The 21,320-nt window shown below is 30.9% G+C and overlaps 1 protein-coding gene across 2 annotated transcripts; it reads right to left on the reverse strand.

Annotated features, from left to right (window-relative positions):
• Positions 1 to 1,854: 1,854 nt before the first annotated feature.
• Tsp66E (Tetraspanin 66E) lies at positions 1,855 to 20,856 on the reverse strand. Of its 2 annotated transcripts, none has more exons than XM_070645812.1 (7): positions 11,393 to 12,132; positions 11,232 to 11,330; positions 5,356 to 5,484; positions 4,342 to 4,416; positions 3,839 to 4,126; positions 3,564 to 3,678; positions 1,855 to 3,150 (listed from the first exon to the last, which is right to left on the reverse strand). In XM_070645812.1, exons 1-7 carry the CDS (start codon positions 11,459 to 11,461, stop codon positions 3,146 to 3,148), a joined length of 780 nt encoding a protein of 259 aa, XP_070501913.1. In that variant the 5' UTR covers positions 11,462 to 12,132; the 3' UTR covers positions 1,855 to 3,145. The 2 variants fall into 2 exon arrangements, with proteins under 2 accessions (XP_070501913.1, XP_070501914.1); XM_070645813.1 differs by lacking the exon at positions 1,855 to 3,150 and adding an exon at positions 20,542 to 20,856 and having other exon boundaries at positions 3,157 to 3,678; positions 11,393 to 12,133.
• Between the last annotated feature and the right edge of the window lie 464 nt (positions 20,857 to 21,320).

Here is a 21,320-nt window from a genome sequence, read left to right on the forward strand (position 1 = left end):
GCTACCTTGTAGAATGTTTAATGCTGACTGAATACAATTAGAATTTATACATACGAAATGAACTTGCTATGAAGTCTAAACGCAAACTCATCCTTTCACGGCCACAAGAGATGTATAGACATTTCAACAAATAAATATTGGATGTCGCACTATCGTTATTTATTGGACGTGCTGTCGATAACGTGAAATTAGAGCATTTGTGTACTTTATAACAGATGACTTGAGAATAAACTGTCTTAAAGCTTACATTTTTCGGAACTTGATTAAATTGCCTGTAAATTTCTAAGTGCTGAAAGTCAAGAGACTTTCAAATAATTATCAGAAAAGGATGTGTTGCTAATTGATTTTAAAAATGATTATCCTTAATAAATAACTCAAAGTGATCCCAAAACTGGCCGGTCATGACCCAGAAGTTCTAGAAATCTTTTTTCCTAAAGCAAGCAATTTATCTTCATAATTTTTCAAATAAACATCACTTGTGTAATTAGGAATGATTTTTCTTCTTTCTCTAAATATTTGTCAAGTCCATCAGCATTTGGCATAATCTCAAATTTAGCCGTTGAGAATTTATTCAAAATTAAAACATTTGTGATGTTTCAATGTTTCATTGTTGACTGTTTCAAGTTGTTGCTTGAACAATGTTTCGATCCATTTTTCTCAAAACATCATTCAATGTTTAATGTTTTCATCTCATTTTGCTTGCGACACTCACCAGATGCTGACGACAATGGTGATAATAATGTATCATGCAGGTGTACGAAATTGATTTACTAAGCTTAATAGTTCATTTCTTGTATCTATCCACAATACTTGAGCAACATAAAAAATTATAATGAATATGGTAAGTTTCACGATCATCATAAACTTAATTCAACTATAAGAGTCGGCAAATGACGTTTAATTACACTTCGTGTAAATATTGTGCGAGTAAAAAAGTGCTTTAGCATAAAAAGTTATGTGGACTTATCGCTCTTTCTCTTTTGATTATTAAACACGAATGTTAAACTCTTTCATAATGAGACAGATAACATAAGTTGCATACTTAATGTTGTAACTTGATAAAAAATGAAATTTCTTTTGACACTTTTTAATCTTTTATTCATATCTTGTGGAACATGAACTCACTTTTTTTTGTTTGAGAATGCTGTAAAGCTTTGTGAATTAATTACACTCCTTACTCAACACTCATCTGCCGTAAAATATGCTTTGACAAAAGTCAATAAGTTCAACGACCCTATTCTCTCCCAATTGAGCCTTTTAAAAATGCCTGCATGTACACTACATTTGTTATTTGAGGTTACTGTAATTTAATTTTTTGCGGTATACTTACATGCATTCTTTACTATGTTGAAAGGGAACAAGAAAGTAGAACGAGAAACTGAAAGGAAGGCATACGTTGATAAAAAACAGGAGTAAATATACACACATAATTTCACACGTCATGCTTTTGATTCACTTGTAGAATGAATGATAAATCAGAATTGATGTATACTGACAGCTCGACATAATTATTGTACAACACTATATGAATTGCTGTAAGTTAAAGGCTGAAAGGGAAAATTTTAGTGAAAGGGGGTCATTTTTAAATGATGTCCATTATAAAGTCGTGATTAGAGATCTCAATTAAGCTATCATGGAAGGTTCCACAGCTCATGCCTATTTACTTACTTCGATGGCCGTACAAATCATCTTTAATCTCTCATTTGGCGTCTCAAACAGACTCTATCGCTGGCTGGCCATAAATGCACACCACATGGCCCCCATAAACCTTAGACGTCATTGATGGACAACCCCAAAATGAGAACAAAGTTTGTTTTCTTTTTCATATCATTATGTTGACTTTATTTTATCTTTTTTGAACGATTCATACAAAAATGAAACAAGAATAAAAAGAGAATTTCGTTTTCTTTTTTAATGATGCAATATATTATCTTAATGAAGCAACTTACAATTTAATGATTCTGTTTCTTATTTCTCATTTATTTCCAAAAAAAGTCAAGATTTTCTTATACAAACTAAACATCTAAACTTTATATTTACCAGCTTTGCAAAGCAGTGATTTAGTGAACAAATACATTGATTTCTTTCCTTTATGATGAGATTATATTTGTCATTTTATGTAAATCTATTATCTAGTATTAAACTTATGCTTATGATAAATTATTTCGATTTCATACAAAATGTAAATATTTTCAACAAATATAAAAATTATTTTTCCAAGCTCTGAAATCTTTGAAATTTAAAGGTTAAGTTTGAATTGAATTATATCATCTTAGGATATCCTTCATGATACTTCACTCTGGTATACAAAGCAACCAGCTCTGAAGAATCATTAAAATGCCAATCAGAGTTATTGATAATTCAAATCAATAACTTAACCTTTTAAAGTTCAAATTAATTTACTGCACATCAACACAATAGTCACTTTCTTTTAAAGCAATAAAGCTTTTTCAAAACCATTTGTGCAAAATTCCTCATCTTCAAATGAAGATGCATTCAAATATTATATCCTTACAGATCAGTGGTGGACAACTTTTTATTTTTCGCGGCACACCATGGTTTTTAGCCTCGAGAGAGTATGTAAATTGCATATGGTTCATGGCATTTCATGCTAGTGTACCGCGGCACACATGTTGCCCACCACTGCCTTACATAATTTTTAAAAATTATCTAACAAAAGCTATAAAGGAAAAAAGAAGAAACTCGCTTATCTTTGATATTGTTTAGGGGGTCGTTCACTTATTACGTAACGCTCTTAGGGCCCCCTCTCGAGATTTTGTGATGCCTCAAATGGACAATCGTGGATATTTAGTTTTGCAGGGAGGATCAGAAAGTCGACGTAGTAAGTGAACGTCCCCTTATGAACCATTTCTATGTGTGTATATATAATCTGTGTATATAAATTTAATGGTAAAAGGTTGGATTTCATTTGATTAACAATTTTTTCATTTTTAAAATGTTTTGGGATGAATGAACATTTATTATTGGACCACAGAAATGTTTATTTATTTATCAGTCAATTTAAATCATAATATTTAATTATTGTAAAATGATAATTGTATATTGTGACTGAATTTTTTTATATATTTCTACTATATTTTGTATAATTCATGAACAATTCAATCCGTTGCACAGGTACAAAAATTTATGCTGTAAAAACGAGAACGAGAAAATAGAGAAAAATGAATATATAAAGAAAAAATTTAGAATGATCACCAAAAAAACCAAATTATTATTCAATATGCACAACAAACACCATGAAAAATAAAGCATATAAAAAATTGGGTGTATATGTATGTGAAAAGGATTGAATTGAATCGTATGACTTGATATCTTAGTGCATTATATTGTCGATGCCACGATAAAATTTTTAATATAGATAGCAAGTGAAGTTGACATGATAGAATATGGAGAAAATAATACAAGTGGAAATACATAGATGATAGCGGATGATAGAATCTATAAACTATACATAAAATTGATGACGATGATGTTTATGATGAATTAACAAATCCATAAAATTTACAATCGACTACTTGATCGATATGATGAGATGCACTTACATATGCAGAATGCGAGGAATGCAGCAAGTAGTTGTACAAGAATCAATCCACCCGTAATTCCAATTATTGTATTACAATTCGCTCTCAAGTAATCAATCAATGTTGTTTGACATCCCTATATAAATGAAATTTATAATTAATTGAATGCATTAATAAGGAATTAGATTCCGATGTGAGAATAGCTTGTAGCTCATTTGTTTACATGTTCTCAAAATTCATAATTTATGCCCTTGACTGACTTATGTAGAAATCAATAAAATTTACAAAATACTGACCCTCATATAGTAACTATTCTCATCTGATGGTGAATATGGGCAGTTCAAGTCTGATGGTGTAATTAAAGTCTTATCGGACAGTTGACAACATGCTTCCGGTACCATTCTTGATCCTCTATTACTAAGCCAAAACGGTGATGTCTCAAAATCACTGTAACTATTCACACCACAACATTGAAATTGTGCCATCAATTGATTCCACATCAATGAGACTCCATCTTTCTCTTTACCACTTGATTTGTATTCTTTGATTGTTGTCTTTAAGAAGCTCTCGGTCTCATCTTTCACCTAATCAAAGGGAAATTATGATTTAAACATTATTGTGGTTGAAGAAGAAAGTCATTCACAGATGATGTCTATCTATAGCTCTACTAGACTGGATGACTCCTATCACATAGGTATGTAGACATCATTAATGAACGACTCCATAGCAAAATCACATTTTTAAATTAATAAAAGCGCAAAATTTAATTAAACCATAAATTGAATAATATCCAACTTACCACATCCTGATAAGCGACAGCAAATACGAAGAGGACAATTTCGAGTACGAGAAGAATAATTAAGCAAACTCCATACTGCAAATAAAATGAGAAATACAAAGTTGAAAAGGTAGAAAGCAATATTAAACAATAAATAAATCCAGCGGAAATTAAATTAGCATCTTTAAGTCGTTCAATTAGATAAAACATTCCGCAATTTTAAGCATGTAGGAGGTTGTCGAAATAGAAAATTTCTTTTGTTATTCTAACGGTAGCAATAGAGCAAAATTAAACAATCACGAATTATTTATGTGTTAAAAGTAAACTAAATTCTTTAAAATATAGCAAAAGAACCATTTGTCATAATTGAATGGAATAAGAGGCATATTCAGGTATTTCCGAAGCCATGATTAACTATGAAATATCTTGTAGAATAGTCGAAAATTACAAAAAGGTTGGGTCTTGCTGGATGGTTGTGGATATTTGATTTTTAAACATCAAGATGACCATGAGGACAACTCTAAGTAGTTAATGCTATGCTAACTTAATGGACCCCAAAAACCACCTTTTAAGTAGGATTCGGTCCAAAACCTCATGTGCTACACTTTATAGTTTGTCCAAGGCGGCAATACTGCAAATCTGGACGAATACTTCCTCTTAGTACATCTCTGTATGAGAATGTACAAGTGAAAAATTATACATATTCAATTTACTATTATTTCCAGATTCTTTGTTTTAAAATAAATTTTCGTAGCTTAAAACATTTAATGTCGTCACTATTGTTTCACATTACTGACATATTTCAGTTGAGTTTATTCGGATGAGCATTTTATGGTGACAAGATTGACGATAGATGAAGTAATGTATAACGACGATAACAAACATAAAAGTGTCATAGCTTACAGCTCATGACAGTGCATGAACAATGTTACAAAAATGTCATGGTCCATAAAATTGTAATCTGATGGGACTCAATGTCAGATTGAATAATTTATTTTTTCTATAAATTAGAATGAAGCACATTTTGACACTTACCAATGACAAAAGACATTGACTTTCTCTCAAAGCACCACAATAGCCTAAAAATCCAAGCACAAACATTAATGCGCCGATGACAATAAATATATAAACTGTTTGATCGACCAGCTGTGGCTCTGTAAATCTCTGAAAATAGAAAGAAAACATTAAATTTCATTTTCACGCCATTTTTTTCATCATTTTTCATTTTCCATCAATAATTAAGTTTTCATTGTCCTGATTTTTTACCCTATTTCTAGTTTACTTTTTAGATTGATCATTGCATGCCATAAAAAATGAAAACACCATCCACATATTGTATGTATGCGATGCATACGTGAATAAACATATAGTATGTATTACGTATTTGTTCATTGTTAGTAGCCAGCAGAATAGACCGCGAAATAAAATTTTCATTTTTATCCCCCTTTCGTTCCTTTTTTTGTACTACTCGCTAGAACATGTGCATGAATAGAAAGTAGGGAATTCCTCACATGGGAATAATAATGGAAAGGTGAAAGAACTTTTCAATCAATGATAAGCGGAAAAACCGGCCGAAGCCTAATGAAGAGTAGTCAGGCATTATAAAAGGGAAAATCGGAAAAAATAAAATAAAAACTGAAAATCAATCAACAAAGTTGTAGCAGACAGAGAGTTTAAAAGCGGTCAGCATTAATGGACTACAGAATTATTTATTCAAATGACTCACTCGAATGGTTTTAAGCATATAACATCAAGTACATTGAAGATAAAAATGGGTCACACAAATTTGATGAAAAAATAACAAATTTGTCGCACATCGGCTTCCCCTTCAGTCATTTCCATTTTTTATACCATCCATTAATTCAATAAACCATAATTAAGCAACAACGCGTCTCTTTACTGCATCACCATGGCGATACTGAATATTTTTACAGCCAGTGCTTGAAAATTATTCAAAAATTTTAATTAATTTAATTATTATTTATTAGTCTGTCTTATTTTGGAATACCTCCTATTTTTCGTCTCGGAATAGATTCTTTGTGTTGTGATTCCGCTCCTTAAATTTGATTAACAGCAGGAATGAACTTAAGTTATTTTGGAAAGAATATTTTAAGGAATTTTAGGGAACTAGCCTATATAAGCATTATACGATTCCTCCATATCCCCACACCCCATCTGGTTCTGATTGAAAAATGATTGTTCTTTATTTGTGGCTTTATATCGTCGAAAACGCAAACATAATAAGCATACAATCCATCTCCGAACTCAACATGTGCAAAGAAAGCGACAGAATGCAAACAGTACTGAACTAACATCGAATACCCCCTAACCTACGAGATCGTTCCAAAGAAAGGTGATTATTAAGCTAAAATGCAAAATCTCCAAAATTGGTCACATAACAACAGCTCTCGAGATTATGTCATGTGATATTTGTTTTGCGAGATTTGCTGAATATTTTCATAATAAAGCAATTTATTCATTGCAATAATCATTGAAACGCACATTACATGTCATTGAACTCCTTTCACTTTAGCCATCAATTTATTCTCAAAATTCATAAATGCCTCGTCAGGAAATCCATGTGGCACTATTTTGCACATTTCTCATTGGTTTTTATGATAATGCCAATTCAATTTACATGATTGTGTAAACAGAAATAGACACTATTGAAAATAATAGCTTCTTCTTTGCTATTTCAAGCTCAAAAAACAACAAAGTCGACTAGCTTGCAATATATATGAAGAAAGTCAATGAAGAAGAGAAAATTGTAAATTTTCAAAGCACGGATGCATAAATTTTTTACCTTAAATGTTACGACTTTTTTTTCGTGAGTAATTTTCTACTGCTGTCTTTTAACGATCAATTGCATTTACTTTATGTAAGGTATTGAAAAAAATGAAAGAGAAATAAAAAACAAAAGCAAAGTTGCACTTTAAAAAAATGTTAAAAGTTTACTATTAGCAGCTTTAATATCTATAAAATGAACACAAAGTAAACCTTGATAATGGACGGTCACATAAAGTAGCACTATTGACTTTCTAATAGACTTTTATGTTGTTTCTTTTGAAATTGTATTAGGGATTATTCAGCAATTAAGTCAATTAGATGAAAGTAATAACAAGGTTTCTAGTTTTGTTGCATTAGGAACTGAATTTGAATTTTTGGTACCTTAAAGTATATCAGCAGTTGCAGCTACTAGCCACATTACTCGGGAAAATTGTCAAATTTTCATCTATTTGACAAGGGCAGCACTAGGGAATTTCAAAGTTTTCGATGGATGTAATTGACGAACGACCCCCATAACATTTTTTGCAGTGTGAAACTTTTATGATCTATCTCTTTTTGCAACAAAAAAAGAATTAAAGATTATTGTATATGTGTAAATGGAAATGAAACTATTATTTGAAATTGGATAGGATTATTATTGCACAATCAACAATAGTTTAATTCATTGATTAATGTTGATATTGTAGCTTGAAATTTGTTCAATTTAGCTGAATGATTATTGAAATTTAATAAGAAATCAATTTGAAGGATAAATTTTGGAATAGATTAAATTGAATTTCTTGCATGGCTTTTAATAACTTGACTTTACATGCTCAAAACTTCCATAAAAATCATACCTTATAATTTAAATTTAAAAGTGTAATGAGCTGTTTCAAAAATGTCAATGACTCCAAATGTTTTTAAAAATTTTTCAGTCAAACTCATTAATTTTTCATGTAGTTGTAATCATATTTACTTTACGTTACATTCTCTCACCACGACATGCCATAATAATCTCTATCATTTCATTCTAATTAACATTTTAAATCCATTTTCAGACTTAGAATTTTCTTTATGTGTCATTTGTTTCTCGAGTTAGATTAGTGTTGTCCAAACTGTGTGTTGTGGTACACTAGTATGTTGCTAAACTTTTATGAACTGCATGCTATGTGCATTTTCGGTCGTGGTCTACCACCAAGGTGTCCAGTGACACAAATTAGGTTGTCCACCACTGACTTAGAAACATGGAAATATTTTGTTTAATTAAAATTTCATCAGAGACACAAAAAGAACGCTCACGCATATCTGAGAAAATCAGAATGATATTTTTTAATTGCATAGGAATTTCGGACTCAGTAAAGAGATGATGAAAAACAGAATATTTAAAAAAAAAAGCCGCAATGAGTTTTAAAAATAAATATTTCACAACTTTTCTCATTGTTTTATTCTAAATAAAATAGAAAAGATCGTCATTTGTAAGCATTGCATGAATAATCTAATTCGATTTTATGCCCGTAAGACTGTAAACATTGTGATGACTAATCAAACGTCTTCAATCTTTGTGTTTTATTTGTGGAATGAGTTTTAAAAATAGACGATGTTTGGGGATTCATCATAAATGATGTCTAACTAGAAGATACTCAGATGCTCTGGTATACCCCAAGACAGTATCGATTTCTACATCAACAACACTCATGGACGAATCCTCAATTTAAATTAAGATTCAAGTGACAGCATCAACTTCAGAGAAGACATAACATTTTATGATACTTTTTCTTCTTATAATTGTGAGGTCAATTTTCGGGGTCAGTCATCGTTCACTTTTAATAGCGACTCTTATAAAATTCAAAATTTTGCATCACATATGTTAGATTTAATTGCTTCATAAAATGCTTTATTTCAAAAAAATAATTAATAACTTGATCTTATTAAAAAGACGTCTACATCATTACATCAAAAGTTGATTCTTTGAGCCGCATGGAACAGTATATTCAAAAGCAATTAACGAAAAAAATACCAACCAATTAACACATATATTCCCACATGCTACATGTCATTTGCTATTTTATACTCTAATTGACAAAGCTTAAATGCATATCCAGCAGTTTTGGAATCACAATGTTGGATTTTAACAATTGTTTATTGTTTAACATATTTAAAGTTCTAGTAAGCAGAAATGAACTGGTATGCAAACATACTTCATTAATCCGTGAAATTCAGCTAGAACAGCAGTAAGAGAAAGGGAATTCTTATGTATGTAATTCAAGGTCAATATAAATATAAACGAAGTCAATGTTTAAAAAACGGGAACCTGGCATGCATTTACACATTATTCATGGGAAACATAACTTATAAACTTACTTCATTTAAATGCACAACAACAACAAAAATTCATATTTACATTTCCGGAATTCATTAAAGTTACAATTACATAAACCGTAGAGAGTGACTATATCTTTCTAAATATATAAATCAACTCGAGTGAAGTGAAGTATTAAAAATGTAGAAAAGCAGTTTCAATGAAAATTGAAGGTGCGACCACGCAATGACAATGTCATACAAAAATGTGGTTCTGTAACAAAAAGGTAATCAAATCAGATTTAATCGAACTCTTTAGAATTTAAATGTGTTGAATGCATGAAGTACTCTCTGTTGAGGGAGATTTAACAGATGTTATAGGCAGCACGTGATCATGTGTTTATATTGCTTTTGTTGATTCCCAAGCGTACTATAAAGTTGACCAATAAAATTTTTACATTCAAAGTTTCATGGGTGTCTTCATTGCTATGCATCAATGGATTTGTTATCACATAAAAAAGACAGCTGCAAGCCACGCATATTAGAGTGGTGATGTTCTAGCTTTTATCTCTAGTTTGAGAAAGGTTTGCCCATGATACCGGCTTTATCCTACAACCCTAGAATCTCCAGATTAAAAAATGCAACCCCGGGCCGGCGCGACTATGACTTGATGACACAATTTTAGAGTCACGTGCCTAGTGGCGGATTTTGGATCGCTTAGCTGTCCTGTGCTATTTGGACTGTAAAATACTCAGCTTCAGCTCACTGAATTGTATCTTTCGTTGCTAATCAACACACTTAATTATTGAAGGCTGTTTGTGTAAAAATACAATATTATGCAAATTTGGATGGTTGATGCTGTCATTTAAAACCAAAATCTATCTCTTTACACCTCTTGACATTTTCTTTCTCTAAAATAATACTTGACAAAGTTTAGCTCAGTCTTAAACTACTCATTATCACTGTTATGATGTGATTTTTAAGATGTGAAACCTGTATTTTAAAGTCTGACTATGAACAATTGTCGCAAAGGTTTGCACAAGTTTGAATTATGTCATAACTACCAAAAAGCATAAATAATGAATGAAATTTTTGATTCTTCAACTTTTTTTGGTCTATGAATTAAAATTCATTTCCATGAAAATACGCCCTAAGATATTTTGCATCAACAAGCGCCTTGAAATTTGTTGACATAATGATTGTCAAGCATCCTATAAGATATTTGTTTATATTTTCATCTTTATGGTACTTAATGAGTTTATTATATTAAATAATAATGTCTCGTTTACGTTGGCGTGTGATACTCGTTATTAAAGACTTAAAATTCATGAAAAATGAACCAACGTAATAGACTGTCAGGAAAGCATTAAAAATTGGCGCAACAATCGTACAATGAATGAATAAAATCTGTGATCTTTAACGTATTATTCTGCATTCCAATTATAGTTTGAGTACATAACATAATAGCTTCATAATATGAAGCAGGAAAATGCTTAAGAATTTTAAAGTACATCTAATGCTCTCATATTTCAAAGGAGAAATAGTAAGTAAGTCAGTTAGTGCACATGAACATGGAATTTTAATCACAGTATTGCTTAATATCTATTTTAAAGCATGAAGTGAAATTCCAACATTTTATGAGTTGAGAAATTCCAATATTAGAGTCGTTTACACGATACGAGACTTGGATAGCTTACAGTCATCCATTTGCGAAATTTATACAAAATAAAGGTTTTTAAATTTCAAATAAAAATTAATCTTAATCAGGCTGAAAACCATACATGACCAAAAAATGTTAATGAACGAAGGTGTGCAAAAGGGCAGAATAGATAAAGAATGAAACTTACGTCTATGTGCTCGCTATTCACATTTTTCATTAGAGCGAGAATGGAATCTTTATCAAATCGAAGCCATAAGCCGAGCCCCAACACGAGTGATCCGAGAATCTGTGAAAATTTATTAAGCAATTAGTTACCAGATTTTTAATTAATATTTAATGAGGACTTACGAAAAATACGAAATTAAACATGCATAAAATATATTTAGCACAACATGATCCGACATCGCCTTGCCCCATGTTTGATTCTAGTGATTTTGTACTTTTAGACGAAGAAGTTTTGCTAAAATTTGTAGATGATAAACTCACAGCTCGACTATTTTCCTCTAACTCAACTTGTAGTTCTTGTTGTGGAGAATGAGGTTTTAGATGCAATAGGCTTGACTCTGAATATTTTGCAAGCGAGATCTTTTGATTGTTATTTAGAGCTTTACTGTCGTTTTGTGGTTTGGATGTAAAATTATTTCCTGATTTGTCTTCTTTTCGTAATGTTCTATTTATATTTGATGACTCATTCTTTTGATTGCTTGGTGTTGACGGATTAATTTCTTCACAGTCTTGTCTCCGAGAGCTATTTGATGTCTCAGATATTCTTCGATGTTCAGCTAGTTTTGAACTTTTCGTTCCTTCAACTCTTTCTTGTGATTGTTTAATTTTAATTACAGATGATTCAGAATTTTGTGACTCACTATGCCTTATTATATGACAATTATCCTTCTTATGTTTCTGGTAATTATTAGATAATGACTTCTCGCGTGAACAATGCTGTTTAACTTTACTTTTCGTTGATTTTTCTCTAATTACATGTGGTGAACTTATGGAATCTTTTAATGAACTTTTACTTTCTAATGACGCGGTACTGATTGATGTTTCTTGAATACACTTTGGGCGATTTTGTATTGTCTGGAGATTCTGAAAAGACAATTATATCATTAGTGATAAGGATTGACTATGGATTTGTTTCTAATTCCTATTATAAGACCCCTTAGGCCACAAATGGTTTATAGACAAATGACAATAAAGTCTTTTGGGTCTCATGCAAACCAACAACAGTTAATGATGCAAGTGAAAGTAAAAGTTGTTCATATGATGTTATTTTTAACATCGATAACAAAATTTCGCGGTTTTATGATTTTTATATAAATATGCTAATAATAACCTTATCTAGTTGAATGACTATAGCAAAAAAATAATAGACATTTATGACCACAAGTCCACTTATTATGAAACCTTTTTTTGCTTCAGCACGATCATTTCTTAGAGCTAAATAGCAGATATTGACATTTTAAATTTTTAATGCAACAGCAACTCCGTGCCTTTAATCTTTATGCAATCTCATGATTTATTTTCGGGATCGAAATGAGGCTTTTTGCATGCTACTTTATACCTGCTATGACAATTTTGAAACAAAATTTTATATTATATTAGACCTTCCTATTAGTCATCACCTTAAATTCCACCTACATGATTGTGGCAATTGTTATAATATACTGCATCAGCATGCTAACTAACTTTACTTGACTCTAGCAAGAATAGGCAATTATAAATGTATGTTTCAATGAGATTATGGAAATATTTTGTGCTTGTGGCTTTTAGAAGTAATAAAACGAGCATTCACATTCGATGTCTAACGTTTTTTGAAGTCACTTCAATGAACAATAGTATTGTGGGATCATCAACATTCAACGTGAATCTGTGCATTCAGGTAGACAATAAAAATGAAATAAATATTCAATGAAGTCACAAGACAATCGAATCAATCATAACAGAATTGAACAGGTTAGATAAAATGCAAATAGTTCCATTTACGGTAATGTCATGCTATTTTCACTTTTATGTTTGTCATTAGCTATATCCCTTCAACTGAATTGAAGATGTGTCATAAAATCAAATAAAATACATGGGCGGTTATTAAGTCATATGATTCATAGAATTAGTCAGATTACATGATTTATCCACATGGGAGTTAGAACAATAGTCAGTGATTATGATGAGTGGTCGAGTGCTTATAATGTCCAAAATATGTTGCTAAATGGAGTTTTTATAGCCAATTTGATCCTCGCTCAATTGCACGTCGATAATTTGCAAATTGCATATCCCAATTTATTTCACATGAGTAATTCCATCGCAAACTAAAATTAGTTGTTGTATTTGCAAGTGTATCATGTTACAAATCTCACAACTGAAATGCATGGCATGAAAAATACAAATAAATAGACTCACTCAATCGAGTAATTGAACGAAGAAAAAGACTTTATATTTCGTACATTTTTAAATTAAAACAATTTCCATACTGTATATGTGGATATAAAATTGCTAGTCTACTCACACCTTTACTATTTTTAAAAGAATTAATTTCATGTGCAAGTGAAATGATTTGCAGAATAATTGCTTCAGTGAAGATTACTTCTTACTCAGAAGTAGCAAGAATTGACGTAAAAAGTTTCATATTTTAACCTTTATGTACAGAAACTTCCTCTTTATGCTTCACATATTTCTCTTTAAATATTCATTCCATTCTTTTAAATGTCAAAAAAAATAAAATTCAGTTAGTCGAGAGATTAAATAAGGTAAAAACAAAAATGAAAAGAACCTTGAATTGGAAAGAACTGAAACAATGGAAGTAAAATTCTTTTAACGCCATGAGAATAGAATAAGAAGGCAAATTTAATTCTAATTTTAAGTCATTGTACTTTCGAGTGTCGATTCTATTTTTTTTTTTCTAACAGATTTTCTTAACTGTGCCTGTGCGTAGCCTTCAAATAAATTTAATGTGAGAAGAAGATTTTTATCTCCATTAAAAAGAATTTACAATAGCTTCATGCGATTAATAATCACTTAATTTAGGTGGATATTTTTGCCAATTACAAACACAATCGCAATTATTGGAGGTCTCATTAATATCTTCACTAAAATGCTGTCTGACAGAAATCTTAAAGGCGATGAAAGAACAACAAAAACCGCGAATATGAAAAATAAAGAAATACACGAAAAAAATCTATACATAGTCCGATGTGAGACATAACTGTTAACCAACATACAATATCTATTTCAATCAAATATTCATTAAATACTCGTCGTGATATTTCTTAAACTAGCATGGCTGAACTCTCTTTTCGAAAGGCTTATGGGATGTGATTGAAATAAAATGAAATAAATTTCAAATCATAAGTAAATATGGAAACAATTTTTATATTATTTTCATTGTTATTGTCATCTTCAGGGTCATTCACATTTGATGTCAAGCATTTAATGGAAGAAAGGTTAAATTTTCTATTAAAAGTTGATCAACGGCCATTTGATATTTAAATTGTATTTAAAGTAAATTGTGTTAGTTGATTTCCTCTCTTACAGTTGAAATACCCTTTAAAATAAAATTCAGTTTGTTTTCAATCTTCAAACAATAAACATCATTTAATATTAAGACTGACTTCATTATTCCTCAGTTGCCCAATATTTACTTGGTTTTAAATCATAGCTTATGGTGATCTCAAAAGCTGCTCAATTTTAAAGGCAATAATAAAGGAAATTTCAATTTATTAATGAACTTCATTAGTAAACAACCGAATATTACTCCAATGACTATTAAAGTTCTTCTGTAGAAAGCCTCAGTCCATACACATTTTACACATTCTTAAAATGATTTTTTACATTTCCAATGCTATACCATTTGTGGCCACTACAATCATTCACTTTCCATTCTTAAGAAATATGAAATGAAAGAAAAAGTTGTGAAACTTGAATACACGCAGTAATTCTTATGCTGCCTCTTCATTAAAACTGCAAATAATTTTACGTCTCAGCAGTGGCTGATGTTTATGTATATGATGACTTGGTGATTTATGGATTTAATCGTTTCTCTATGCTAACATCATTCAATCTCCCACTAATTGATTCAATGCCAAGTTTTCACCACATCATCATCAGTACAAGTGGTGATTGATTCAAATGTGCAAATACATGTATATCGTGTATAAACAATCTTTATATGGCAGAAAGAAAAATAAACTAAAACTTTCGTTAAATGGCAATTTCACCGGGTGAAAAAAAAGAATTAAACGATATTCAATATGTGTCTTGATTGCTAATGTGAAAAAGTATGAGGAGTACAAGTAAGCAAAAGATGTGGAAATAAACATTTACAATAAAACCTTTGAAAAAAATTTCAAAAATGCGCAGGCTCATAAATAAGCTACCTTTTTGAAAAAAAAAAATGCGCTAAAAAGAATTAAACGATATTCAATATGTGTCTTGATTGCTAATGTGGAAAAGTATGAGGAGTACAAGTAAGCAATAGATGTGGAAATAAACATTTACAATCGCTGGCTCATAAATAAAAAAAAACCAAGTTATACATTCACAAGCATCTATACGTCTGTCCAGCAAAAGTAGTAAACATTTACAGCATAATAAATTTATTTTTGCATTGTTTTACTTCTCGTCTTTAATACTCTATACTCTTCATTCCATGAACAATCAAGTTGAAATTGCTTACGGTGATGACAATGATTTTGATGGGGAAAAATTAAGAATTTAATGCCAATGATGGGACAACGTGATGGCATTTTCACAATTCTATCTATGTCGTAAACTAACTTTACTTGTTATTCTTCTTCCTTTTACAGCCCATAAAACTTTTCCCACATTATTCCCATCACAGTACGATTCTTATGGACAATAAAGAAACTTTCTCTATGCTGGATTTTTATTTATTTCGCTTGAATCTTATCGATTCTAATTTGATTTCATTGTTTGCTTTAAATGACGTCCAGCATTTGTTGTACCGGCTGTTGACCCTTCTAGAAGCGTTATTCAATAAGGGAACCCCCCTAAGAGACCCCTATCGGAATTAAAGAGCACAAGAAATGGTTAAGGAAGTCTCGTGCAATACAGGAGCTAAATTGAAAGAGCAGATCTCACGGATATCAGCACAGACGGCAGTCAAGCATAATTAGAAACAAGCGGCAATAGTTCAAAGTCCACCAACACTTTATTTGAATTAGTAATTTACACTAAAAATTAAGGAAGCTAGAAATCTACTTTTCGCTGTCTTTAATGAACCGACATCAAAGAGAAAATTATAAAAGCTGTTTATTATAATAATATAGTATTAAACTCTGATGTAAGCTATTGATAAAAGACTAAATAATAATTGTTATGTATACATTTTCAATAATTAGAACATTGTGTCTCTCACAGCCATTAATTCAACTCAATTCCCTCATTTTGATTTATTAAAAATTTATGAAACAGGAAAGAAGATTTTTAGGGTATGGAAAAAGCATTTAAATAATGAATGGCGGCAAATTTATGCGTCAAATAAAATTATGAGACATTAATGCTTCCACTCTTTACAGAAATTTCATTCGTAAAATGACATCATTTCGTCTATCTCAAATCTAATTATAAGCAGACCCATGAAATTTTTTACAGAACATTCTGCCTCAAAAAATGCAATAAAAATTGTTCATCCTCTTAGACTTCATTATTAATTCACTTAATTACAAAGCAACCCAACAGAAGAAATTCATACTTGAGTTCATCATTGTTTTTGAGTTGAAGAAATCCCGAGATATAAAAGGTCTGTGCAATAAGAAGAGAAGTAAAAATTAAGTAAAAATATTTCAAGGGTCGTTCATAAATGACGTCAATTTTATTACTGAATTTAATTCTGATTTATTATGAGGTGTCAAATGGAGAATCATAAAGCTCTAGAATTCATGAAAAATCTTAGAATATTGAGAAATTTAATATGTGAAAGAGATAGAGGAGTTGATTCCAAGTTGACCCTCAAACCCCTCCTTACTCCCTCTTCAATACGCATCTGACACCGCTACTTAGTGTAAAACAAAAGTCCAAGTCATCAAATTATTCCATAACACAATAACAGCTGTCACGTCTAAAGACCAACTCAAAATATTACACGTCATTTATGAGTGACCTCTCATATCAAGTTACGCTGAAGAAAATTTTCCGCATAATAGTTTTGAATTCACTTTTACATCATCATAATCATTATTCATGAAAATTTATAAGTTTATAAACCAAATCATTCATACGAGCGTACATATGTGCGTAAATTGTATTAAAATGTTATAATTACATCTTCTTCTCACAGTAGCATCTGCTAACAAGGTCCATTTATGATGAAAATGATGACCAAATGGAAAAATAAGGCAAACACAAAATTCATGCATGGAAAAAGTCATTCATCATAATTATTTACAGAAAAAAAGCGGCAAAGTTGTAATTGCGAATCGAGACGATGTTACATAAATATAGGAAAAGAAGCAGTCAGCCAGAAGTAGTCGTCGTATAATATCAATATTATTGCTCTCATTTTCTTTTGCACTTGGCTCATTACGAAGCATTTTAAGCGATTACCACCCCAACAATCGATCAGCAGCTATTAAAGCGAGAGTGACCAATTAAATAATTTAATACTAAACAAGTTCTTTAAAGTGAAATTGTTACATAATATTTTTGTCTCGTTTCCATCCACGAGCTGACTTTTTTTTTTTAAAGATCTTAAATTCATGAAAGAAGAAAAGAAATAAAATTAATTGCGGAAATTGTCCCAGTTTTTTAACCATTTAGTATTGAAGACAGCGGCGAGAATGACATTTTTATTGGATTAATTGAGTTATCGACTTGCGCAATCACTTACAATCAATTTAACAGACTTTTCAGTCTGATCGTTAATTTTAATTACTTTGGATTTCTTTGAAAGTCATGTTACGCATATACAAAAAGAAGAAAAGCAATTAAATTAGACAATTATCATGAAGAAACGCATCATTTGAATGTTATAAATCATTCGTCAGTCTCTACAAGGCAGTGACTTGTTTACAGATGATGTTAAATTTGACAGAATCTCTAGTGTTCTTTATTAATATCTCAATTTTAAGTAGTATTTAGCTAATGACACTACAAGTGTCATAAGATCAAGTCTCGTACTGGGATAACTAGTTCTTTTGGTTAATGGAATCTACTATGAGCATGATTAAGCTATGCACTGTGATACAAATGAATTTGTCATATGAAGCCAAAATTTTCAATATGTATTAGATTGTAATACATGCATCTGAAACATGTGATAAATACGACACAAATGTGGTATGATTCACTCCAATTTACTTAATTTATTAATCTAGAGAGATTTATGAAATGCCCAAAAATCCGAGATTTAAGCACAATGAATATCTACATCATATTGTAGATTGCTGCATATTAAGCTACATGATGTAATTTATGAATCAACCCACAACTCTTTTAAATAAGAATTAGGTCTCAGAACTAAATAATTAATAGCTAGCATAAAAAGATGTCATCCATAAATGTTTTCATCTCATCCATTCATCTGTACATCGTCAAGTCCATAAAATTGTGTTTTTCGCCTTCTTGAATTTACTTAAACTTTTCTTTTTTTTTCCTCATATTTCAAGTGCATTTATTTACAAACAAGTCGAGTATGTTAAAGCTGAAATTACTTTGTAACAACTGTTGAAGCCCTAAGGTGAAGAACGTGCATTTATGTAGTGAAAATTTCATATGCAATGATCTTTATTGGCCAAACTATTAAGCAAGAAAGTCTTTCTCTTTGTCGGTTAAATATTATAATAATTGTCTTCAGGCATTATATCGCGTACCAGAAATCATAAACATGTTTATATATTTCTACCTGTGGCTCATTGAAAGGAAAATGATTATTTATGATTGCAAACTAAAAAGACAGTTCGGAAGTAAATTGAAGTGGCAGGAAATTTGATAACCGCAAAAACTTGGCTAAGCAGGCATTAAATAATCAGAAATCAAAGCGAGATTCTGCGCACGTGTTTTTATAAAGCGAAAGTTTCATCTCTTCCATGGTTATTAATAAATCTGTATTTGTATATGTTCCAAATACATACTTCCCGAGCAGCACAATGCGGTGGACTCCACTTTTTGCCATAAAAATGGTTTGACGGTGCCGAAAAGGCAACTGCACGTCCTACCATTAATACGGCGACGTACAGGTGACCCAGCGAATACCCTGTGCAGATCGGGCTGTTCTTTATTAAACAAAATATGAAAATAAAGGGGAAAATTTCGAGCGCAACAGGTTATAATTGTAACAAAACTATACAGAAAATCAATTATCGTATGAAGAAACAATGAATGTGTTTGACATTGAGATGCGAATATAGAAATTCAATACAATTTCAGGAAAACTAATAACAAAAAATCATGATAAGTAAAAAGTATCGATTAAGAAACTCAAAACCATGAAGACGGGAATGCATAATTTATGTGGAAATTGTGGACGACACGAAATTTAAACTTTTTGTCGGTTTCAACAGTTGTGGTTGTTGTCGTTTGGCTTCAAAATCATGTACATATGTGAAAAATATCTCCGTGAATTAACAATTTATACCAATCGACTATGAAATGGCAATAAACAGAGAAAGTTAATTCTTTCGTTTCATAAGTTAATCGGATTCACAGTCTATATTTATATTTAGTTTTAATTAAGATGAAGAAATAGAGATTTGAGGAGTTATAGTCTGACACTGAAGATGATCAAATGTCATATGTATACATAGTGATTTTACCCCGGTCAGTACACATTGTCTGCTTAAAGTAAATAAATTCTGTTCATGACTCCCGTGTGGAAAAAATTGCATGTCGACCAGCGATGGATTAACTTAGTGGTGGGTAGCCTGTGTACCGCGGCACACTTGTGTGCAGCCTATACATTTTGAAAATGCCATAAACTGTTTGCCTTGTATGATTTCGGTCAATGCTTAACATCTAGGTATGCAACAAAAATAAAAGATTGAGTGAACTAACTCGTTCTGAAAAATGTCCAGTAATGGACCCAAACCAGACTATAAGGTGTCAGGCAATTGATAAAAACTTCTAAATTAAGTATCATAAGGATGACTAAAGACTTGTTGAACTTTAAAATTATATCGTCAATGTCAGTAAATGTACAGTATACAGCACATCTCTCCCAATTTGTTCCCCTTTTCATCAAATGTCAAAAGTTGTGAAACTTTTTTATTTCAACTTGTTCTACATAAAAATTCCTTGTTGCTCATCTCTCCCTTCTTTTATAAGCATTGCGAAAAGGTGTGGTTGTTGAAGACCAAAAGACCAAACATCAATGCAATATATATACATAAAAATAAGAATGATGATGAAGAAGAAGATGAAATTTTGTTTGAGGATGTTGTAAAGACGCAATATTTATATTTTCATCTTAAAATTGCGCCTTTTTTATAATTGCTGAATTAATCATAAAAAGATGAAGACTTAAATACAATAAAGTATCTACTAACCCACTAAACTGTTGTGAATAACTTTTAAATTATGCAATTTATCTCATTTAAAAGCAAATTTTTGCCAAGATTTTTCACTATGGTATATTTTTTAGTGTAATAAACTTCACTGTTATTCACTTCCTTTTTGTTATTTTTAATGAATTTTTTTTTCAATTTCAAAAAACTAATTCCTTTTTTCTTTATTCTCTTTAATGCACTCAAGTTTCACAATTAAACTTTATAACTTTTTCACGAATAATAAAAAAATAATTTAAAAATTTGGTTTTATTGTTAAAAGCGCGCGCACGAATTCTTCTCACCGACTGCTTTTTCCAACGGCAAAAACTCGACTGACTCTAATTTTCTCTCCATTTCTCAAACATTGCCTATATACATGGAGCGTTGTGGCATGTACGTGTAATATGACAACAATAGAGTGCTGTGCGAGAGTAACATGCACATATGGAGAGTATGTATGTCATATATGCCTAGTGTCTGATTTTTTGGAAATTATTAAAACATTCTTCAAGGTGGTCGCAAAAGGATTGATTCCTTCAAAAAAATGCCAAACCACAAGCACTTTAAAATTCATCCCAAATACCTAACATCAGCATATACCCTACAACTTCTCTCATGAGAATTAAAAATGAAGTTTATCATACTGCAATGTTTTTGTGATTCGTTCTATGTTTTGTTTATGTTTTCAAAATAATATTGCATCAACAATGAAGCATTGAAACATAAAAGCGGATTAAAGCAATTCAAATGTTTATTAAAGTACCAAAAAACTCACCTGT

This window comes from Chironomus tepperi, unplaced genomic scaffold (genome assembly GCF_022539635.2).
Source record: "Chironomus tepperi strain 1889 unplaced genomic scaffold, CSIRO-AGI_Ctep_v1 contig_354, whole genome shotgun sequence".
NCBI classification, from domain to species: domain Eukaryota; kingdom Metazoa; phylum Arthropoda; class Insecta; order Diptera; family Chironomidae; genus Chironomus; species Chironomus tepperi.

What these genes read in the sequence shown, in the direction of transcription:
- Tsp66E (XM_070645813.1), bottom strand. Translation starts at nt 11,461, where the DNA reads ATGGGGCAAGGCGATGTCGGATCATGTTGTGCTAAATATATTTTATGC. An exon ending in TGTTTAATTTCGTATTTTTC is followed by an intron (nt 11,331 to 11,392) that starts GTAAGTCCTCAT and finishes AAATTTTCACAG; the next exon opens with ATTCTCGGATCACTCGTGTT. An exon ending in CTGTCGCTTATCAGGATGTG is followed by an intron (nt 4,127 to 4,341) that starts GTAAGTTGGATA and finishes CCCTTTGATTAG; the next exon opens with GTGAAAGATGAGACCGAGAG.